At 46.3% G+C, this 24737-nt stretch overlaps 1 protein-coding gene across 5 annotated transcripts in view; it reads right to left on the bottom strand.

Annotated features, from left to right (window-relative positions):
- Nucleotides 1-23729, bottom strand: part of CSNK1A1 (casein kinase 1 alpha 1) — a 35130-nt gene extending 11401 nt beyond the window's left edge. Inside the window, exons 1-10 of one of the 5 annotated variants that reach the window (XM_069764149.1) lie at nucleotides 23245-23729; nucleotides 18514-18620; nucleotides 16375-16501; nucleotides 14966-15064; nucleotides 8656-8739; nucleotides 5146-5285; nucleotides 4013-4091; nucleotides 3765-3839; nucleotides 3328-3434; nucleotides 1345-1457 (exon numbers count right to left, since the gene is read on the bottom strand). In XM_069764149.1, coding sequence (XP_069620250.1) covers nucleotides 1345-1457; nucleotides 3328-3434; nucleotides 3765-3839; nucleotides 4013-4091; nucleotides 5146-5285; nucleotides 8656-8739; nucleotides 14966-15064; nucleotides 16375-16501; nucleotides 18514-18620; nucleotides 23245-23367 — 1054 coding nt within the window. In that variant the 5' untranslated portion in view covers nucleotides 23368-23729. Of the gene's footprint in view, nucleotides 1-1303; nucleotides 1458-3327; nucleotides 3435-3764; nucleotides 3840-4012; nucleotides 4092-5145; nucleotides 5286-8655; nucleotides 8740-14965; nucleotides 15065-16374; nucleotides 16502-18513; nucleotides 18621-23244 lie in introns of those variants that run through there. The other 4 variants (XM_069764147.1, XM_069764148.1, XM_069764150.1 and 1 more) reach the window with 4 other exon arrangements.
- Nucleotides 23730-24737: the final 1008 nt, after the last annotated feature.

Raw genomic sequence — 24737 nt, forward strand, 5'->3', positions numbered from 1 at the left:
TCTTGAAAGGTTTGACACCAGTTATGGTCGCAATGTAACCCATTTCACACTTCAGTCAGGTACATACCAGAAAGCTGGCTACCTGAAAACTAACATTCACTGGTGCTAGGGCTTTACTGACCCTGTCCTATTGGTTACAAGTGGTACACACATGACCTAAAAGTAAGGCTACTTTCACACTTGTGTCGTTTGGCATCCGTCGTTTTGGGGAAAAAACGGATCCTGCAAATGTGCCCGCAGGATGCGTTTTGTTGCCCATAGACTTGTATTGCCGACGGATCGCGACGTATGGCCATACGTCACGTCCGTCGTGCGCTGGATGCGTCGTGTTTTGGTGGACAGTCGGCACGAAAAAACGTTCAAGGGAACGTTTTTTCACACGTTGGGTCCGCCATTTCCTACCACGCATGCGGGGCCGGAACTCCAACCCCTCCTCCCCGGGACTTTACAATGGACAGCGGATGCGGTGAAAAACTGCATCCGCTGCCCACGTTATGCTAAATTTTCACAACGTGCATCGGTACGTCGCGCCAACGCTTAGCAACGGACCCGTACTGACGCAAGTGTGAAAGAAGCCTATCATAACCATGTCTAGATTCTGGCAATTTCTCAGACAATGTCCGCATTCATTAGGAATGTGCCTTGTGAACAGCTAGGGCAGCTGGTGGAGAGGCGCATTGAGACAGTTGCCTGGTTTCGTTGGGGGAAATGCAACATGCTTTGTGAGCGGTCACTTCTCAGATTCAAGGCCTTAACATTTTAAAACAGTCACAGTTTTCCAGCAATTTTGTAGAGTAGAGACCCACCACATTTTACAAGCCTGTAGTCAAAAAGGGACCTGCAGCATGCCACAAGTCCCTTCTGCAACAGAAAGGCCAGAAGAAAACGCCACATAGATTACAGCGAGGCAGAAATCGGAGCTCCCAATAATCTTTAAAGTCTTAGGTCCAGGAATGTGAATTAAGAGAAGGCTCCACATTCGCGCCACCAATAACTGGCCCCCACATTTGGAAAAGGGAGTTAATACATGAGAGAGATGCAGTTAGAATGACCCCAAATCCCAGAAGATGAGAGATTTCTAGATATTGATACACAAATAAGGAAATTTGATTTTAAAGTTAGTAGTCAAATTCTCCAAGGACGTCTTTTTACTTTTTTTTTTTGTTTTGTTCCTTTTATAGGCCAAATTGGTTGTAAAACACCTCCTCAATCCAACACTGAATTGTGAAAATCCAAATTGCGCTTTTTATCCCTAACAATAAATAAATTTGATTTCCCTGGAACGTCTCTTGGTTCTTGGCTACTAACCTTTCATGTTACTCTTGGATTTGTCAGTTTGCTTGCCTGTGGGGGTTTGGGCTTGCTGGCCCTGCCCACTGGAGGAGGCCGCTTGCTGAGCTGCCTTCTGCTTCAACATTGTCCAGTCAAATGTGTAGTCATATTGGTGATTCAAAGTTCTGGAGAAGAACGTAAAACATGGAGTCAGATACAACCAACCCACAATCACATAAGTGCTCTACACCAAAGTCACACTTACAAGAGTACTGTACAAAGCTGGTCCGCAATGCTAAACACAACGGTAAGAGCATATAAATACCTAGTGAAAAGGATTTATATTAAAAAGGTTACACCCTCAGAGCGTATGGGTAAAACTTTGTCCACAAGTGTGGAGAATGCTAAAGGCCCCGTCACACATAGCGAGATCGCTAGCGAGATCGCTGCTGAGTCACAAGTTTTGTGACGCAACAGCGATCTCAGTAGCGATCTCGCTATGTGTGACACGTACCAGCGATCAGGCCCCTGCTGGTCGTGTCGGAATGGCCTGGGCCATTTTTTGATCGTTGAGGTCCTGCTGACATCGCTGAATCGGCGTGTGTGACGCCGATTCAGTGATGTCTTCACTGATAACCAGGGTAAACATCGGGTTACTAAGCGCAGGGCCGCGCTTAGTAACCCGATGTTTACCCTGGTTACCGGCATCGTTGGTCGCTGGAGAGCTGTCTGTGTGACATCTCTCCAGCGACGCTGCAGCGATCCGGATCATTGTCGGTATCGCTGCAGCGTCGCTATGTGTGACGGGGCCTTTAGGCTCTGGTGGTCAATGCCTGCTGTGTTACATGGGCTGCCTCTGTCCTTAACAGTATTGCCCAGATGTTAACCATTTAGATGATGCTTTAAGCAAAAAAACAAAAACAAAAAACACTCACTTATTCCTATCAGCCTCTCAGAGCTATTTCGGGAAACCGATGGGTTACTTTTAGTGATGAGCGAATATGCTTGTTATGCCAGATTTCTGAGCATTATCGGGTGATCTCAGAGTATTTTGAGCATGCTCGGAGATTTAGTTTGTGTTGCCACAGCTGCATGATTTGCGGCTGCTAGACAACCTGAATAAATGTGGGGATTGCCTGTTTGTTAGGGAATTCCTACATGTATTCAGGCTGTCTAGCAGCAGCAAATCATGCCGCTGCGGCGACAAAATCTCCGAGCACGCTCAAAATACTCGGAGATCACCCAAGCATGCTCGGAAATCTCAAGTAACGAGCATACGCGCTCATCAATAGTTACTATTACAGTCAGTCATGTGGACTTTCAGCAGCCTCCTTTGTACTGCTGTGGTGGCCAGCCAAAAGGCCAAGCTTCATAGGAGGCTGCAATTAACATAATATAGTGCAATCAGGTCATTGCAACCTGAATTTACTGGAAAAGGGAAGCCATCATAAAATTATTCATTTTTAAATGACATTTTTTCTCAAATCACAATGTTTATTAAAATTGTAACTTTCACAGTGGCCACTGAGGCCATTTTATACTTGAACATGTCTTTTGAGGAAGCGTTCTCAGCAGGCTCCTTAGCAGAGACAGGATTACAATTACAGGGAACTCCTCTAAACACAGATAACGCATGATCCAACATTTACAATAGATATCACAGGTGTCCCTGCTCACTTTCCCTTCACAGACTCATTATAGGTTTCCCTATAAAACAAAGTTGGGTCCTGACCATTGCGGCTATGTACATATTGTTTTAGGCTCCTGTGTGAAAACTGCAAGCTCGCTCACTTTTTTTTTTAACTTTTAAAAACACAGAATATATCTAAATAAAAAAAAACTACACTGATGAGACCAACAATCGTACTGTATAGAAAAAAAGATAATTTCCCCCGACGATCAAGAGTTTTGCTCGTGCAAGGAGGGATAGGCAGGATGTTTAGATTGCAAGATAATCCGAAAATGAGCGGGTTATTTAAAACACTCATTCACAATAATCTGGCAGTGCAAAGCCCCTTAACACAAATCTAATAGAGAACTGTCTAGTGTACAAACCTGAACAAAATTCGGAAGAGTTGCCGCAGGTACATGTAGTCTGGTGCCTCCTCAAAACGCAATCCACGACAGTAATTGAGATACATAGCAAATTCTGCAGGAAATCCCTATTAAAAAGGATAATATGAGGTTAAAAGGAAAAAAAAAGAAACCTAAGTTATTGCGCTAACCTGTACATGACAGTCCTATCTAAAAAAGCAGGAAGTATGGAATAAAGCTTGATATTCGATATTGACCAGTTGTATGGACAGTCTAATCACTACTCTATTGGAGCATGATCTGAACATAGTGCCGCTACTACGAGCCCAATTTCTCATCGCCCAGGTGTTGCTTCTTTATGGCCGGTTAGCAGCGTTCTCTGTACCTCACTGTCAGACATTTCCATTCTAAGCCACACACTTATGTAGTGGTTCTCATTTTCTTGTACAGTTGCTTACCTTACACAAAACCTCAACAGGAGTAGACATCTTCTTTTCACTAATCTTTTCGTATTTTTGTTTCTTGGTTGCCGCCTGTGGAACATGTGGTTCACAATATAAAAAGGTTGTGCAATACAATGTTAAACAGGATGGACACAGGCAAACTGGACATTAGAGATAAAAGTGGAAATAAAGGGGTGGAGGATGGGGTATATTCAGAATAAGCTACACAAGTCTAGCTAATGAAGGTGAAGAACATTGCCTACCTTCAATCCTTGCCAAGGAAGGCTGGTTCTGTTGAAATACATTAGCACATATCCTAGAGATTCCATGTCATCACGACGACTATTGGAAGGGAGAAAAGAGGGAAAAAAATTAGGGGGGACAACACGCGTATCCAGACCTAAAGTATTTGGCGAAACGTGACCATATTATACAACATATTGTAATACTGGAAGAAATGAGTACATTTTGGCACAAATGTTCAAAGTAACATTTTTGTTTGTGATGCATAGATACAAGAAAGTATGACAACAGGCTCTATAGGAGTAATCAAACTTTTTGGGCACCGTTCAGAGCAAAATGTTATGAAAAACAGGACAAAAATGCACACACACTAACAACTGATGGTTGTTTCCTTGAAGGGAACCTGTCAGGTCCCCCATGCCCTCCAATCCAGAAGCATTCAGCTATGTGTGATTACCCTCCCTGCCTAACCAGCCCTGTATAACATCATTCAGTTACATTTATAAGCGCAGCTTTTCCTATGCTAACGAGGGCTTTGACTGGTCAATGGGGCATTAGTTGCCCAGACTACGCAGCTCTCTTTCCATGTTACATGCCCTGTGGGAGTGATAGCATGATCTGCACAAGCGGCATCATCACTGCGTCTCTGAAGCTGGGTGCACACTTCTTGGCTTTAGAGAAATCCTGAAGAAGGCTTCATGTCACGCGCAGCCTCTGAAGCCGGGAAGCATTCGCCCAGCCTCAAAGACGCAGCGATGCTGTTGCAATGAGTGGAGCGCACAGATTTGTATGAGCTGGTGATAACGATGACTAACGCCCCATCCACTAGTCAAAGTCCTCATTAGCATACGAAAAGCGGGGGTTATAAATTCCTTTTTACAGCATTTACCTGAATTCTGTTATAGAGGGCTGGTTAGTTGGGGCGCTTAATCACACATAGCTGAATGCTGCTGGAATAGAGGGCATGGAGGACCTGACCAATTCCCTTTAATACATTGCATCATATTGCCAGTGACGGGTCTCTGATCTGTGTGGCATCAGTACTGCACAGGGGAATTTCAGGGTATAGCTTAGAATTCTAATTCAAGGCAATACAAGCAAATTTACGCAAATGCATGGCATCAAATCGTTCTGTGTTGTATGGTATCATTACCTTTGCTCAATTCCTAAGTGGGCATTGATACTGGCGTAGCGGGCTGTGCCAGTCAAGTTTTTGTCTTCTCTGTAAGGTATGTGCTGCCTTGTTCTGTTGTCTCTGTACTTTTTGGCCAGACCAAAGTCTATAAGGAATAACTTGTAGGGGAAAAGAAAAAAGTATTACTATCAAGTGCGCAGAACAGCAGCAGAATAAATCTGGAGAGACATGCACGGATTACCCAGAAAGTCAGTCACGTAGGAGGAGCAACCAGTTCTTGGACAGGATTGATAGATTATATATGGAGCATTATTGCGCAGATAAGCTGTGACCCGGACACAGAGCTAAATCAGCACTTCAGACACTTCATTGTCAAGAGGTCATTACTTTGTGACCGGAAAAATCAAGGGTATGTGCACACATCCACATTTACTGCAAATCTGCAGCATAACAGAGCTAGTAAAAGAGGCGTCAAAGCTTGTTAAGGCCGGGTTCACATTTGTGTCTGTGTGCGCAGCGTACGATCCGCATGTCATGCGTACATATCGTTAACATTGTGTACGCAGGGCCATGTTTTTGCATGCGTCGTTTCACGGTGTGTGGCGGGGTCCGGTGAACGCAACATGTTGCATTTTTTCATGCGTCTATGGGAACGCATTGGTACGCAAAGACATGCGTACGCAGGTGTACTTAAGACTGCGCATGTCCAGAAAATGATGTCACCGCCCCTACCATGCGCATAAAAGCCGCAAACGCATGCCAAAATGCATTTAAACACATGCACACGCAGCGTTTTGGCTTGCGTCATGCAGACGATACGCTGTGGACACATACACAAATGTGAACTTAGCCTAAGAAAGTATGTGCAAAACATGTCAACTGCTTGTGCAGAGTTCATTGCGGTTTACACCCTTTGCAATGCAAAAAGTGAAATCTGTCTGTAAAAAAATGCAGCCTGCTACGTGTGAACATATCTTTGCGAACTTTTTTTTTTTTAAAATAAAAATGTAGCTAAATGACAAACTATAAAGCCTAGAAATGTTCTAAATATCACAAGACTGGACAGAATTTAGAAACAGACTAAGGCCTGTTCCATGTGTCTGAGATGCATGGGAGTATGCTGCTTGACCAGACTCCTTACCGGCCCCATATTGGCCTATGAGGTGGTGAGCGCTGGTCAGGAGACACGATTTTTGGTTCAGGTAGCTGAGCCAAGGACCATCCATGCATCTTAGACTCCTAAAACTGGCCTAAAATGTCCTGACAAAAAAAAAAAAAAAAGTCATTCAACGAACGAACCACTGCAAGGTTTGAGATAAAGAGTAAAGAAAATATCGATAAGACCTGTAAGTCCGATTTGTGCTCCTTTAATGTTAGAACTACAGATACCTAAATGCAACTCAATTTCTCTATGTTTACAAAGAAGCCCCATATTATGAATCCATGGCAAGTTTATTCAAGCAACCTGGGGTCAGAGACATAAATTTGCAGATTCTTCCTAATAAATGCGCCATGCAGTCCCCGTTTACAGGTATCCGCAAAGTGCACAGAACAAACATGCACAGACATGCAGAAGACCTAGCCATACTGCTGATCCCATTCCTCAGTCACAACAGCGTCTAACCACAGAACTTTCCAACAACATATTGAGGACTGACAAATGGTAATACTAAAGCTGGACGCTCAGACAAGCGTCAATTCACACACGGCAGACTTTGACATTTAACGGGCCTCAACAGTTCTGTTCATCTGAAGTCCACGGTTCTCTGCATGCCACATTCAAATAGAAACACATTGTGGAAAACCTTACAACATAGGCCACCTGTGAGATCACCCAGAATATTCATGCATGTCGAATTAAGGTCTTTCTAACAAGATGCAAACTAATGAACGTAAGAGTTTGTGGTGCCCACTGTCAGGCAATCTATAGCCATAGACCAGTCCACCATAATGTCAATTTCTATGCCAGGCTACCAAACTGATGTGCTTCTTTGGTCTTATTTCAAAAACGCAGCTGTCAACCTGAAGGCGATCTAAAGACTTAAGACCGCCTCCAGGTGATAAAGTTTGTTGGGGACAAACTGCTGGTACCCCCATGATCAGCAAAATGGAGCACTTTTATTCATGGATCTTCTGGAAAAGCACAGCATTATTCAAGCGGTGGTGGGGCATGCACGCTACTGCTCCATTCAAACGTTATGTTAGCGTTATGCTCTTACTCATCAGTGGGGGTCCGTGTCGTCTACACCAGAAAATCCCTTTAAAGGGGCTTGCCAACATGGTTTGAAATGCTATAACAGCGTATACTAAAATACTCTGGCCCCGATTCATAGGCCAGTCTTGATAAAGCATGAACTGGAGTGGTTGTCCAAGGCTTGTTGTAATACACTCAAATAGCAGCACTACCCAGATCAGGCATAGACTAGAGCGGGGACACCGGAAGCAGTGATGCCACAGTTCCACCAGCAGCACGACCACTGCGACCTGTGATTGGCTGCAGTGATCAGGGACTAGAGTACACGTATGATAATTTACAGCAGTTTCACGGTATAAATGATAAATTTGTCTACCGTGCTGCCTCCTACTTAAGTTCTGACAACCAGTTCAGGCAGCGTTTGGGTGAAAATTTGATGAATACCTTTATGTATATATGTGCAACCTCATGTCTAGGCTTTAGCGCCCCACCTAAGTTAGTTTTGATACAGTAGATAGCTTCCTATGATGGCGTGTGACTAAGTGGATGAAGGGGCCATGCATAGCCATTGAAACGAACAGCCAGCACTTTCACACAACACTGAGCCCGTATAGGAAGCTGTCCTCTGTGGAAACCAACATGCAAGTGGATCATTGACCCTATTAGCAAGTGCCATTTTATAGCCTTTCAAGCAATTGCACATGACTGACATGTGGCAGATGTTAGCGCAGCACATCAGAATGAGCGATGCCATAGAGGAATGACTATTACGGTACTGAACAGGCAAGGTCTATAGCTTATTTAGGTAGCAATTTAGAGCAACCGCAATCCGTAAGAGGACGAGCCAGCACCATCACCAAATGGAAACATGTAAATTACACAATAGCAAACTACAATGCAAACAGTAGAAGAAAAAAAAAAGTCGCATTGAATGGTGTGGAAACATTGTGCCCACACAGAACACTAAACCCTTGATTATATCCAACATTACAACGTGCAACTTTGCCAACAGATGATGGGCACAGACAAGTCCAAGGCATGCAGTGGTTCGCTTCCTAAGAGGGATCTGGTCTTCTCGGAAGCATGCTCTTATGCAGGTAGCACAAAAAGTGGAAAAAAAAAACAAAAAAACATCTAAAAACATTCAGCAATAAATAAAGCGTACACATTCTTAGTAATGTTGCATGTTTGCCAAGTATGTCTGAATAATGCCAACATAAGAGGTGCTTGTGCAAGGCCTGGATTGTTTGGTTAAAATAAGTAGAAGGGAAAAACTAAGGATAAAAAGCACATGAATTTGGGGTGGAGGGTGGAAAAGGAGACAGTTTTCAGACCTGGTTTAATCCTGAGAAAGATGGGTCCTGAGAAGTACTAACAGTCATGCTTCTTTTCCTCTTCCCCACTGGAGATTCGAAACACTGAACAGACAATAGAGGGTGGCAGTGCATCAAACAGTATTGCTAACATTGCAACAATGGCCGGCGCAGACAGGCAACACCGAGGCGGTAACAGGGGAGTCAAATGCCATCCTCCTTCCACCAAGTAGCTAACTATGGATAATTTCAGTTATTTTTGTTTTACCCCTTCAAAATTCAATTGCTACAAATTTTCCCCACATTTCAGAAAAGGTCATTTAAGGTCATGATACTGCCAATTTTCTCATTCGGAAGCAATTCACGGATCCCTTCCATAGCACAGGAGCACAGAGCGCCTCTGTTAGGGGAGGCCAGAAAGCAGCTTCTTCATTTCCCAAAATGCCCTTCCTCAAACACCCAATCACATAATGCTACAGGAAATCTTCAGTAAGGAAGAGGTGTAAGGCATTTTGTTACCTGATCATAGTGATAAGCATGCAGGCCTTTTTACTACAGGAGCACCATATCCGGCAGTTAAGAGGACCTTCCTGTAGGGGAAAGTGATGCTGGCTGCTAGGTGGTCCTGCCCCCCTATGGCATTGGATGATGCCCTCCCATCTATAATAAACCATGCTCATCTGTGGAATTATTGTTTTGGTTTCTGCCATCTGGACTATGGATGTTAGAAATAACTGCACACAAGATGCATGCGTGGGGTATACATGGTATCGGCAGAAAAGGAAAAGCCAGAAAAGGTGAAGGAAGGGATCCAAAATAAAAAGGAACATAGGAATTTAGGAGTACCAGGGGTGAACAATTATTTTTACCCAACTCAAATTCCATTATGTGTTCTTAAACTCTGCATTTAAGAAAACCAATGTAGATGGACACGAGGCTATAGGGAACCTGCTATTTAGGCTCCACACACTTCTGATCCTCTAAGCAGCTCACACGAAGGGCAAACAATTGCCGTAACATTTTACCGATACAGGGAAATAGGAGTGGTCAATAGTATTTGACAACATTTCCTTCCCACCTAAACACGTAACGCTAACAGGCAGAGTAGCCTCCTCCATTAACCAGATCTGAGCTCAACTACAGAGGACGGATCTGTATGGCTCTTATTCATAGATTAAAGGGAGTTTGACCACTACTAGGACATCCCCTTCTTGATCCAAATGTTTGGCCCCCATAAAATAAAGCCTATATTCTCCTCCCATTCCAGCACTCGCAGTCCCGAGACTCAATGGTCGTTGTTGTGACATGTGACACCGGCGCCCCATCAGCGCTGGCATCACTGTCTCCGCCTTTGGACAATCCAAACATGAAGAGGAAGTCCAGGCTGCGGCTGATCTCAGACTTCCTCTTCATACTCAATTCGACAGGAGACGAGGACAGTGATGATGGCGTCACAACAACCACACAGGAGCCCCAGGAGACAAAGTGCTGACAATGCAGGAACAGCGCCAACATGGGAGGTAAATATAAGCCTTATTTTCTGGGAGCCAAGCGAGGGGTATGAGAAGACATTGTACGAGTAGTGGACAACTTCTTTAATGTAAGAAGTAGCTACAAAACATCAAGAGCCCATTCTTTACATAAAGAGACCAGTACTTGGGACCGGTAACCTTGCGTTTTAAAAAGCCAAAATCTTAAAAGGTCCTTTCACCATTGGGCAGTCATTTTACTCTCTTTATGCATCTGTTCATGAGACATACAAGAATTACGTGACAAACACTCACTGGCTTGTGGCGTTAATGTAGCTTTAAAACCGGATATCCATCAACACTTTAACCCCTTAGTGACACACTCAATTTGGTACTTAATGACCGGGCCAATTTTTACAATTCTGACCACTGTCACTTTATGAGGTTATAGCTCTGGAACGCTTCAACGGATGTTGGTGATTGTTTTTTTTTGCGACATATTGCACTTCATGTTAGTGGTAAAATTTCTTCGATATAACTTGCATTTATTTATGAAAAAAATGAAAATTTGTTTTGCGATTTTTCAAACTTTTAAATTTTTGTACCCTTAAAATCAGAGTGGTGTCACAAAATAGTTAAAGCGAACCTGTCATGTTTCACCGCTATAAGATGCGGCCACTGCCTTTCAGGGCTTATCTACAACATTCTATAATGCTGTACATAAGCCCCCGATCCGACCTGAAAAATAAGATGAATTTTAATATACTCACCCGGGGCGCGGTCCGGTCCAATGGGTGTCACAGGTCCAGCAACTCCCAGCTTCTTATGATCGCCGCCCTCCTGCTTGCTTCATGGCTCCAGACATCGCACTCCTGCACAGGCGTACTTTGTTGACCTTTCCCGGCGCCTGCGCACTGCAGTACTTTGCTCCGCCCTCAACGGGGCAAATAAGTACGCCTGCGCCGGAGCATGATGTCGGGGAGCAATGCAGCAAGCAGGAGGGCGACGATCATAAGAAAGATGGGAGGCGCCAAACCCAGACCTACGACACCCATGGACTGGTCCCCCCCCCCGGTTGAGTTTAACAGGTCGGCCCGGGGGCTTATCTCCAGCATTATAGAATGTTGTAGATAAGCCCTGAAAGGCAGTGGCTGTATCTTATAGCGGCCAAACCTAGTTACAGGTTCACTTAGATAACATTTCCCACATGTCAACTTTACATTAGCACAATTTTGGAAACAAATTTTGTTTTTTAGGACGTTATAAGAGTTAAAATTTGACCAGCAATTTCTCATTTTTCCAACAAAATCTTTTTTTTTTTTTTTTTTTTTTAAGGGACCACCTCACATTTGAAGTGAGTTTGGTGGGGTTGGTCAAAATAAAAGAAAATACCCAAAAGGGACACCGTTCTAAAAACTGCACCTCTCAAGGCACGCAAAACCACATTCAAGAAGTTTATTAATCCTTCAGGTGCTTCACGAGAACCAAAGCAATGTCGAAGGGGAAAAAAAAAATTTAACATTTACTTTTTTCACAAAAAATGTACCGTAATTTGAAACCTTTTTTTATTTTCCCAAGGGCATCAGGATAAAATGGATCCTAAAATTTGTTGTGCAATTTCTCCATAGTACGCCGATACCCCATATGTGGGGAAAAGCCACTGGGTGCATGGCAGGGCTAAGGAGGGCAAGAGCACCGTTTGACTTTTGGAACGCAAAATTGGCTGGAATCAATGGTGGCACCAGGTCGCGTTTGGAGACCCCCTGATGTATCTAAACAGTGGAACCCCCCAATTCTAACTCCAACCCTAACATCAACTTTAACCCAACCCACTTTAGCCAACTCTAACCCTAATGGAAATAAATACTTTTTTTAATTTTATTATTTTTAGCTAGGATTAAGGGGTGGGGGGGGGGTTGGATTTACTTTTTTATATTATTATTTTGATCACTGTGATAGACAATATCACAGTGATCAAAATGAACCCAAAGGAAAAATTTCCTATTGTTGGTTACCCGCAGATCCCAGCAGGAGCACTGCGCTTGCCATTTTCTCCCAGAAGATGCTGCTGGCCCGGGGGGACTTCACGGTGGGTTGCAGAGACAATGGAGCTACCAGGATGGGGAAGGGAGGGGCGCTCAATCAGGGGACCCATTTTTCTAATTAAATGGAAAAATGTAACTTTTTTTTGTGGTCGCCGTAAATAATGGCAATCGCAACACTGGGGTTGGTAAAAATCGACCCGGATCATGTTCTCTGGGGTCTCAGCTACCCCTGGTAAGTGAGACCCTGGAGAAATTCCAACTCTGGTTGGCGCTATACCCTTATTCCTCAGCGCTGTTAAAAAGTGGTGCTGTGGAATAAGTACCCTTAACTGCCACCGTTAAAAGGCATATCGGCGGTCGTTAAGGGGTTAAAGTGATTGAAGGAGTTAAGATGAGGCCTAGTCCCAAAAGGAGTGTCCCCACTGGCTTCTGCCCTTCTATATTGGCAGGTCTCTCCCTATCACTTATGGGTGGGCAGGGATAAGCCAGTGGGCACATACCTCTGACCAGTCATCTTAATCACACTGTCTCTGTAGGTTTTCTCTGAAACCCCACAGGAGTTTTAGTTTTCACATTCATGTATTGTTTCAGTCTCTGAAGTGCTACCTGCGCTTAGGACAGCTTAAATCAGCTGCTGGTCTCACCTTATTACCTGCAGTTTTAACAATGCTACTGTTTAGTTATCAGCAATCTGAGAATTACGCCATCTGGGAGAAAGCCCACTTTATCTAGAAACACTTCCAACACAGACAGTAGTTGAGAAAGTGTCTTGAGGGATTAGACAATCAGAAGTGTGTTTGGAGTAAACAGGCGTAAAGAATGGGGGAGGTATATTGTCTGTCCTCTTGACAAGTTTAAGAGGAAATCATTAGTGTAAAGATTATACCTGATAGCCCAAGAGTGAATGGCAACCATCATGAAAAATAAAACCTGGTCATGTACCACTGTTCTAACTCCCAATAGATGTTGAGCGCCCAAAAGGAAAGAGTTCTATGCCGTCATGATGACTGCAAGGAAGTCCGTTTCAGTCGCACAGCCCAGAATGACAGCGGTCACCCAGCTTGTGCAGAAACCGTGGAAATAGGGATAGAGGCGTAAAACAAAAATGGTTTCCTTTTTGGCAATGGAGACATACATCTATAAATGACACCCAGGATACGGATGCATGCGATTTATTTTGTGTTGTACACGTGCCACATCACAATTACTTGCCATAATACAGCAAGGTTGGGATCTGCAGCACTGCTTAGGCTGGCTATACGTATTAATAGGCTGTCGGATGAATGATGGTTCGGCCAACAGTAGTCACTCCCATACACTTGAGCGCTCGTTAGTTAGCCGTCAACAAATCAGGTGGCAGTCTGAAATTAGACATGCACCCAATAGCTTATTTCCAAAAATCAGTCGGCCCACGTCCCCATAAACAACTGGCCATCGGCCGAACTTGTTGATATCAGCGGGTTCAGCTGAACTCAGCCTAGTGTATGGGAACGGTAAGATATAGCGTCATCTCAACACAGTACAAAATAAAATGGCAGCAAGAGATAATGGGCACCACTGGCCTTTTTAGAAATAAAAAATGGATTCACGCTTTGAAACGGAAAAGGGGAAAATAACAGGGATGCTAGAAACTGAGAAAATGGAGTTTATTTTAAGTCAAGATAGTTGCCCATTTCTGTAATGTCTGTCTATATTATATATATATATATATATTTAAAAAAAAAAAAAAAAGTGGGGTGTGGGAGGAGGGAAAAAAAAAATGTTTAGGGAGGAAACAGCACCTCTGCTGGGACCCAGTTCACTTGGCATGTTCTGGCCTCGAGTTGGCATTCATACAGGCAAACAAAGGTAAACATTACCCACAACCAGAAAAAAAGATAGCACAATTGGCAATCCTGCTTCGGAAAAGTCGGTGTCCACATTTATAGTAAAACTGCCCCCAGCTGAATGTTATGCACAGCATGCTTATTGATTTGCCAATTGCTGCCTGTCTGCCCGCTTTTTACATATTGGTACCTTCAATGAAGCATGTTATGTTAGCTCAGAAAAATTCTAAAGAAACTATATTAAAAAAGCATGCAAAAATAAAGAAATTCATGACCCATAGCAGCAATCAGGAGAGCTGCAATTAAAATGAGGTATGCAAAGTGTCTATATAATCCAGTGTGCCCAAATATATACGTGCCGAGCACTAAAGGGTACCTAAGGGGGCTATAATGTCTCTTAGGCCAGGGTCCCACTAGCAAACCATATCCGAAGCGAGTGTATCGGATGCGATATGTGCTCCGATCCTCTCACATGACGGAATGGGAGCACAGCTGCGGAAGAGACAGAAATTAATTTCTCTATCTCCTCTGCTGCCATCAACCATGGAAATCACACACACTCTGCTGATAGTCGATTAAGGTTGTGTTTTTTTTTTTTTTTTTTCAGTCTGATCGCGATCAGAAAAAAAACACCACTGAGAACAGAACCATAGGATTAAATTGGCATGAATGCAATCCGATTTTTAATTGGATAACATTGCTTCAATTTAATCACAAGTGGGGGCGAGCCTTTAGGTGGTCATCCTTTGTCGTATATTCCTATTAGATTGTATGTGTATGCATAACTCCTTTTAATTACATCTCAACTGATATATTGGGTTTAGTAAAACTGCTATATAGGAACATATGAATATTATTTGTCTCATTTCAGATTAAGAGAGGATGTGACAATGATGAGGGGTTATATACAAAGAGGATCTGATGAAGAGATGACAAGACAAAGCCACAGAAAGCGATTATAGGCGACGGACAGTCCGCACACAATACTAACCTTATTACAATGACGTCCGATGCCCATTAGGAAGTTGTCTGGTTTGATGTCTCTGTGTATAAAATTCTTTGTGTGTACATATTCAATTCTACTGATCATCTAAGAACAGAAAATAGAAGAACACTGAAAACTTAGTCCGGTTTAGATGAAAACTAAGCTGCAGTACCAGGCACAGCTGCCAAAAGTACAGGGCTGTGTCTGGTAGAACATTCACTGGAGCACCACTACTCCTTTAATCAGCCAATAAATGGGTTTAATGAAAGTCAGACTCCATCCAGTTTTAATAGCGCCTCTGCAGCGTTTTTATTTATTGCAACGCTGGAGTGGTGCTACTAATGTAAGGACTCAGCACTTAAACTTATACTTACCATCCACCATCTTCTGCTGTTTTTCGCTTACTCTGGTTGGTCTCTGGAAGTTTGTGACCTGCTGGATCACTCCAGTGTTTGCTGAGGGAGTCGGAAGTGTCTTTTCAATGCAAGTCTATGAGAGTCTTGTCCTGGCTCACATAGACTTACTTAGAGAGTTTGTGACCATTACTTCTGACTTCTGGTCAGTTAGAAGTTGTGGTCAGAATGCGGTGCGGGACTGGGAAGAGCTGAAGACAGTGGGTGATGAGTACAATAGTAGTGTCAGGGACCTTAAGGTTAGTGATAAATAAAAAAAACAAACAAACTGGAGTAGTGCTTTACTAAAGATGGAAAAAGCTATGAAAATTCTGCAGACCTTAAAAGTGGCATTCCAGTTGCTGATTGGCAAAATGTTAGCACAGGAGATCACTAACGTTAGTTGTTCGACTGCCATCAATCTCCAGAATGGGTCACTTTCCTCAGCAGTCTCAATGGATTGCCGTTGTTCATTCTTGGAGGCTGCACTAGGGATTCTCTATGGGACATCCTGAGAAGGCTGAGTACTGTATGCCTGCTCCAGCAGTTCTGTGGAGAACAGAGTAAGGCTGGGTTCACATTGCGTTCTGCGCCTCCGTTAAACGGACTACGTTACACTACGGCCCACAATGGGCGTGCGCTAGCCATGTGCCGGCATTGAGTGAGTGACCCTGAGATGCGGGCTGCAGCGTTTCCGTGTCCGTCACCGCTGGCGCAGATAGAGATAGCAGATGCTCCATCTGCGCTAGCGCACTGCAAAACCAGCACTTGCGTTAACAGCAGCCCATTAACGTATGTGCTGAACGGGCTGCTGTTAACGCAATATGAACCCAGCCTTATTGTAAAGATTGTGCACCGCCATGAGTCAGTGGACAAAAGTGCAGTGTCCTGGCAATTGGTGGAGGACCACAAACAACCTAAAAAGTTTTTCACCTATTTTAAAAAAAGTGAAATACCCCTTTAAACTACATTTGAATTTAATTCAACTATTAAAACACACATAACTTCATATCAATGGGTTACCTGGTCTGCTAACATTAGCACAGTTTTCATAGTGAACCTGCGTGAACAAAAATTGAAAAGATCTTCGAGACTTGGCCCCAACAAATCCATGACTAGAACATTGTAGTCCTTTTCCTGTCCATACCACCTAAAAGACGAAGAAAAACTCCAATGACTGATCTTCTGAAAAAGGGAATAACTTAAACTTCTATTTCTACAAATGTATTTTAACAAGTGAAAGGTAAAGCAGTGACCAATGTAAGATTTGTACTAAAGCTGCACTATAGTAGTTGGCAGTAGAAAACCTATAGCTTCTCCTCAAGCCTCCTCCCACACTTTAGGTGGCCATCGGCTGAAGGATGGTTTGGCTGACAGCCATCAAAGCACACTTGCATTCAGGCCGGGATCACACATGCGAGAAACACGTCTGTGTCTCGCATGTGAAATCCCTCCTCTGGTGCCGGCACTCCATAGCCGAGCGTGCGGCCGCATAGCAACACATGGAGCCGCACGCTCCGCTCTGGAGTGGCGGCGCCAGAGCTTGGATTTCACATGCGAGACACGGACATGTTTCTCGCATGTGTGATCCCGGCCATACCGGGAGAGCGCTACAACGTTCTCTATGAGCGATCCACTGTCAGACTTCTCTAAAAGAGGCTTGTCACAGGGAGAAATTATGAATTATTAACTCCCTTAACCATCTGTCATACACATTTGGATTTCGGCAGAGTCCATCTATATCAGTGGGGTTGGTTGACGATAATTTGTATGAGGGGGGCTTATGTCATAATCATATACTTGACCACTACGTGAGCTCGCAAGCCACATACACATTTTAATTCTGATGCTAGACTGCCCCCATTCACTTATGACAGAAGTGCGCTTGTTACAAATCTGGATGATTAGAGGGTTGTGGAACATTTACAACATTGTGGTCAAGGGTCTAATGGCTGATTCACTTAGAAGACCCTACACTTACGATGCCCACCAACCAGCAGGCTAACCCTTTTTGTTGGGCAAACAATATAATTATACAAAGGTGGCATTGCATCTGCCCAATCACTGCTATGTTTGTGGTGCACGACCGAGGCCCAAGATCGACCTTACAGCTTTGGGGCTTCCATTACCATGCCATAATCCCTAGTGCCACCTTAGCTGCATTATGGCACTCGAAAATATCTGCAGATGCAAATTGCTACTTGTTAATCTGGCCCTGGAATTTATCCTGTGCAGAGACAAAGTTGCAAATATGTCTGCAACCTGCTTCAGAGAGGTTGATGAACATCCTTTTTCTGGAGTAGTCATTATGTCATATCACTACAATGACACTATGGCACTTAATATTTCAGCTTCATCCAAAGCGCCTCTCAGATTTAGGACACACATCCCCTTGGGATCTTATATAGAGCGACTGATGTGCTGAGAAACCATGGTATTAGCTCCATATCTACAGCATATCAGATACTAGCCCACAACTCAGCAATATACAAAACAGATACACTGAATTTGTATACGGGAAAGAGGCACATTTTCTTGTTTCCCTCCTGGGGTGCGTAGGCTAAAATTCTGAAAGCATTGGCTTTTTTTTTGTAAAGTCTTAAAGCAAAATATATTAAGAATAAAAAAAAAAGGAATGCTGCAAATATAAAGCTATTTTATGAGATTACAGGTGAAGCCTTAACAACTGTAATGTGTTTTATGACAACTGTCTCATGCAAAATCTAGGAGTAAAAAGTTCTGTCTTTGTACATTGCTACAGAGAAAACCTTTCCTGCCCATGCCCTTCATAACACATACACTTTGATCCTCCTGATCTTTAGAGCTCCACCTATGCCCAACCCAGCACGTCATACCCTGACTCTGCAGACTCTTCAATAATACCCCACCCTTAGACTGTAGAAAGGTGGACACATCATTCATATGCTGAAGAATGCCTCACTAATCTCACTGTATATGCTCAGAGAACAATTCCTAAAACACCATTTCTGAGGATCTGTTTTAGTAAACTTATCTTTGAGTATACTGGCCAAAGTTGCCTGTTAACCCTGTGCACTTAGATAACGAGAAGCAATGCAAGCTGTGCACAGTAAAATGGAGAAAACAGCACGGTGCACACAATTTACCCACTAACATTTAAAGGAATACATCAGAAAGTCTTACCTGATGTGTGGTATCCCCACGCCACCTTGTAAGATCTTATATAACTTGCTCTCATACAACAGCTGAGGATGGCGAGCTTTCTGGGACTCCAACTTTACAGCAACCTCCTGAAAGAAAAATAAAGAAGTCAGACTAAGAGCCGAGCCTCCAAACATCATTGTATATGGAGATCCCCACGGGTCACCATCCAAGCATTTGCCACAAGCACTACGACAGCACCAATGGCTCAACCAGTACCGATCAGGGGATGAAGGCAGGAGTAACGCCGGCAACTGACAAATGGTTGTTTGCGCAAAAGCATGTAAGCGCTTCAATACACAGGAAATTGGGTCATGCCATGTTACCGCCATACAGTTGACAAGGTTGGTGGGATTGTCTTACCACTGTGATTGGTGTCCTAACACAGCTTACTGGTTGATACAATGCCTGCAGATACATTCAGCTGACTTGGGGAGACCGCAAATTCTAAAAAGGTATTGTGCCAACCAAAAATGGTCAATTGTTTGAATCAGGCTTCATGTTGTTCACATCTTGTTTTGTTTAAATCCAAGGTATAAAATCCACACCTCAAAAAGAAAAAAAAGTTCCAGATAGAATCCACAAATGAGCCAAAACATTAAAAATACACCAAGCTGAAAAATTGGGTGAGTAGACCCATATGCCGCACTCAAGCATCAGTGCGTAAAGACCCATGAAGCATGGACATTCCCTGACAGCAACCATTCCATACACCATGGTCCGGAATCAGACTGATGCAGCACAGGATTTTGTTGATTTTTAATTCTTATTCGCTATATTTAAAATGAAAAAGTAATGAAATCTTCCAATTGTGACTGAGCACCAAGTCCCTTCTGTAGTCATCACTTTCCATTGGTCATCTCGTCATTACAGGCAGGATTACAACAATGTTGTGCACATAGAATTTACCAATATAAAAAAAAGAATCATTTTCCACCTTATTGATATAACCAGAAGAAATTTTTTTTTGAAAATATATTTGTTAAAGTCTTGCTGTAATTAGTAAATGTAATATTTATGGCACTCCACTGATGACTGCAGATCCCATTACAGCTGACTGAATCTGCCGCATTTCAAGTGTCAGCTCCTTTCACGCTCAGATCTCAACACTTGAGTTTGCACGCAACTCTTCAGGAAGGCATTTAGACATTACGTGGTCAGGAATAACCTGCGCTCCAAGCTTGGAGATAATCATCTGGGCTTTTGGAGCACCACTTACTGAACACATGGCTCCCCCCAGGAGGAGTGCTACCCTATCCTGTGCTCCGAGGTTTGTGCCATTACAGCACAATTACGCCATACCTAAACAGCACCGTATATTTGTGTTCATAGTTCACCAGATCTGGAGAATACATATAGGTTATTTTACTCATAGGCATCTTTAATTTCAGCTTTTGGTTTTCAACTTTCCGGTCAAGGGGAATGTAGAAAACAAATGTAGTGTTCTTCCTACCGTACATCACCTGCAAGAGGTAGATATGCAGGAAGAGATTGGAAATTAGAAGTCATTCGACCATGGCAGAACCATCACTGGAGGCCAGAAACCATGGTCCAGAATTACTCAGAAAAGTGTAAAATAAAGAAGGGTACAGCTAAACAATTTCACGGGGGAGGCAGAACTCTCTAAAAGGGCCCATCAATTGGTTGGGTGCCATCAGAGGCTCCACACATTGGTGCAAATGGTGTGCCCTAGGTTTCTACCCTGCCGTCCGTCTGGAAAGGTACAGAACATGTATGCAGCAGCCCACCCACTGTCACAGGCCTGATTCCCTCCAGTTACAGTAAGCACAAGGCGTGGATGCTGCTTATGACCCCCACTGTGATAAATCATAGGCAACATCTGCTCTGTGATGACCAACTATCAGGAAGGTAGCCAAACCCAAGAGGAAGTGACTCACTGAGCCGTGCCAGGTAGCATCAGCCTCGGGTTAGGAGGGGATTCACTGTTTAACCTGCAACTTCCCCTAGGATTTACAGATAGGTCAGCTTCACAACGTGCAATTACTGGAGAGGGTGAAAACAAGGTTTGGAGGCCACTGTGTATTCGATTGCCCGATGTAGCTTCTCCCTCTGACCCACATATGGTCTGTGATACAAACACCAATAACTACGCTGTGGAGCCTCTGTGGTTATTGGTGCATCATGAGGGGAAGACGTATGTGAGAATCAACCCAACAAAAGAAACAAACTGATCAGGAAGCCAGCGGTGGAGGAAACACTTGTGGTTCACACTTTTACTCTGGGCACTTTAAGAAAAGAAAGCTCATCACCAGTAAGACCAGTATGTGACCGTCACCTTCTGTTAATTCACCATGTTATTGGTTCTATCCACGCCGACAATGACCATGACTATAGCCGGCCATACACACTGCCATCTCTCCAGGCAGCCCATACACAAGACAGAAAGAATAGGGGACAGGAGTCCAACCTCACGACCCTTGTGCTGGGCACTTACTGTCAAGGGACAATCAGGAAGCCCCCAAACACTGCAAACAAGACTTCTATGGGGGCCTAATGTTTCCTTCATAACCAATGATGCCACAAAGCGGTACAGACTGCCACCAGCTCCATGGCCAAATTCACAGGACAGGAAATAATCAAGTGTCTCTATACAGGTGGTGGGGTGTCGTTTTACCCACCGTTCCAGGTTTCATGGTGGCCATTCACTGTTCCTCTAAAATACATAGCCTGCTTTTATCTAATATCTGAAGGTCTTTGAATCATGTATTCTCAACTTCTCCAGATAAACCGTCCTGTACTACAGTCCTGGAGCCAAAATTCTCCACATCTACAGCCACCTTACTATTACATGCCTGCATCCAGATGGGCACAACCAAAAGGCAGCCGGATACCAGTCACAGCTGACCAATGTTGTGCTCAAATATCACCAAATACCATGATCTGCCACAACACGGCCATCACTAGACACTCAGAGACCCAAGCCCCCAGGTAGCCAGACGCAGGCCTGAGCCCAGGACGAAGCAACCAAGGCCTGGAGAGTCAGAGGAACCAAACACACGAAACCTCTAGAATCATCAACAGGAGTCTGCCCACCGCCACCACCGTCCCCCCGGGGTCCCAGCTCCCCACCGCTACCCCCATCCTCCCGGGGTCCCAGCTCCCCACCGCTACCACCGTCCTCCCGGGGTCCCGGCTCCCCACCGCTACCCCCGTCCTCCCGGGGACCCAGCTCCCCACCGCTACCACCGTCCTCCCGGGGACCCAGCTCCCCACCGCTACCACCGTCCTCCCGGGGACCCAGCTCCCCACCGCTACCACCGTCCTCCCGGGGACCCAGCTCCCCACCGCTACCCCCGTCCTCCCGGGGACCCAGCTCCCCACCGCTACCCCCGTCCTCCCGGGGACCCAGCTCCCCACCGCTACCACCGTCCTCCCGGGGACCCAGCTCCCCACCGCTACCACCGTCCTCCCGGGGACCCAGCTCCCCACCGCTACCCCCATCCTCCCGGGGTCCCGGCTCCCCACCGCTACCCCCATCCTCCCGGGGACCCAGCTCCCCACCGCTACCACCGTCCTCCCGGGGACCCAGCTCCCCACCGCTACCCCCATCCTCCCGGGGACCCAGCTCCCCACCGCTACCACCGTCCTCCCGGGGTCCCAGCTCCCCACCGCTACCCCCGTCCTCCCGGGGACCCAGCTCCCCACCGCTACCACCGTCCTCCCGGGGACCCAGCTCCCCACCGCTACCCCCATCCTCCCGGGGTCCCGGCTCCCCACCGCTACCCCCATCCTCCCGGGGACCCAGCTCCCCACCGCTACCCCCATCCTCCCGGGGACCCAGCTCCCCACCGCTACCACCGTCCTCCCGGGGACCCAGCTCCCCACCGCTACCCCCGTCCTCCCGGGGACCCAGCTCCCCATCGCTACCCCCATCCTCCCGGGGACCCAGCTCCCCACCGCTACCACCGTCCTCCCGGGGACCCAGCTCCCCACCGTTACCCCCATCCTCCCGGGGTCCCAGCTCCCACTACTACCCCCATCCTCCGGTGGTCCCAGCTCCCCACTACTACCCCCATCCTCCGGTGGTCCCAGCTCCCATTACTACCCCCATCCTCTGGTGGTCCCAGCTCTCCACTACTACCACCATCCTCCCGGGGTCCCAGCTCCCCACCGCTACCACCATCCTCCCGGGGTCCCAGCTCCCCACCGCTACCCCCATCCTCCGGTGGTCCCAGCTCCCCACCGCTACCCCCATCCTCCGGTGGTCCCAGCTCCCCACCGCTACCCCCATCCTCATCCTCCGGTGGTCCCAGCTCCCACTACTACCCCCATCCTCCGGTGGTCCCAGCTCCCACCACTACCCCTATCCTCCGGTGGTCCCAGCTCCCACCACTACCCCCATCCTCCGGTGGTCCCAGCTCCCACCACTACCCCCATCCTCCGGTGGTCCCAGCTCCCACTACTACCCCCATCCTCCGGTGGTCCCAGCTCCCACTACTACCCCCATCCTCCGGTGGTCCCAGCTCCCACCACTACCCTCATCCTCCGGTGGTCCCAGCTCCCACCACTACCCCCATCCTCCGGTGGTCCCAGCTCCCACCACTACCCCCATCCTCCGGTGGTCCCAGCTCCCACCACTACCCTCATCCTCCGGTGGTCCCAGCTCCCACCACTACCCCCATCCTCCGGTGGTCCCAGCTCACCATCCTCCCAGGAGGCGGCCGCCAGGGGGCAGTGCGCCCGGCCCCTTACCTCGCCATTAGTGATGTTGATCGCCAGGTAGATGTCCCCGAAGGAGCCGGAGCCGATCTTCCGGACCAGCTTGTATTTCCCTCCGACGATAAACTCCGCTTTGGAGCCGCTGCTGCTCGCCATTATCCGGGGAGGTGAGGGGACGCTAACTCCAGAGATCAGCCCCGCCGGATCACGTAGACCTCCGGGAGGGAAGATGCCTCGGTTCCCGCAGGGCTCGGCTTCTCGGTCCTCTTTGTTAGGAGCAGGCGGGGAGCCGCGTCCTCCCGCCTCTCACTATCCCGCTGCCCGTGCGATAGGCGGCTCCTCCCGAGCCTCCCGGAGCCCTAAGCGCCGGGTTTCTCTGGTCTTCCCTCCGTTACAGCCGCAGCCCTCCGCGCTCTCCTTAGGCCGCCATCTTGTGTTCTCTCCTTCCTGCTCCCCCCAGCTTTCTCTCTCCCTCACCACAAAATGCCCTCCTCCGCGCCGCAGTGCACGCTGGGTACAGGGGCGGGACGCGTTATCCCAGCAGCGTCCTCACAGGCTGTGTCTCCGCCCTCTCCTGGCCGCGTCAGACGCCAGCACTCAGCCGGATGGCGGCTCCGCCATGTTTGTCTCGGGCAAGCCTGTCAGCGCGCCCTTCCACCTTCGGTAGTCCGAGCCCTGGGATCACCCTAGGGGTTCGGTAACCTTCCGTCTAGCAGACACCTCTGCCCTAATGAATACGAAACACATTGGACTGTCGTAGTCGTCAGTGTGTGCACCGGCTAAATGGCGGGGCTGCAGTGACCACAGCACAAAATGGCGGCCCGCTCCACCCGTTCCGCAGTGACCTGAGGGGAAAAATGTCCTCGGTTAGGTGGGGTAGTGATGTAGGTGGGGTAGTGATGGACGGCTCCCTCAGCTCCCTAGCCTCTTGTGCCCCATGTTTACGGCACAGCTCTCCTCCGGACATTGGAGGAGACATTTTTTTAATCTTGTATTTACTGACATATTTCCTCCACATTCTTCATATAGAACTCGTGCTTCATGAATTTGGTGCACACTAAAAAAAAAAAAGCTTTAATTTTGTTTTTGACCTGTTTTTTGCCACTTTTTGAGCTTAAAAAAAAAAGTCTGAAAAAAGTTCCACAATCGTCTAAGGGTAAGTTCACACAGGGCGGGTAAGTTTCCTCTTGGCAGGAAAAAAGCTGCGTCAAAAACACAGGTTGTTGCATATTTGGGGCGTTTTTTTCCTCTTTGTCCATGCTAATGTCCTTGGATGTTCAAGCAGCAAATAGGCTACGTTCACATTAGCGTTTTGCGTGTTTGCGTCGGGCGACGCATGCGTCATGCGCCCCTATATTTAACACTGGGGACGCATGGACATGCGTTGTGCGATGCATGCGTTTTTTTTGCCGCAAGCGTCGGGCACAGAAAACGCAACAAGTTGCATTTTTCTTGCGTCCAAATTTCGGCAAAAAAGGACGCATGCGTCGCAAAACGCAGCGTTTTTGCGTGCGTTTTGGTGCGTT

The sequence above is a fragment of the Ranitomeya imitator genome, chromosome 4 (genome assembly GCF_032444005.1).
Source record: "Ranitomeya imitator isolate aRanImi1 chromosome 4, aRanImi1.pri, whole genome shotgun sequence".
In the NCBI taxonomy this organism is placed as follows: Eukaryota; Metazoa; Chordata; class Amphibia; order Anura; family Dendrobatidae; genus Ranitomeya; species Ranitomeya imitator.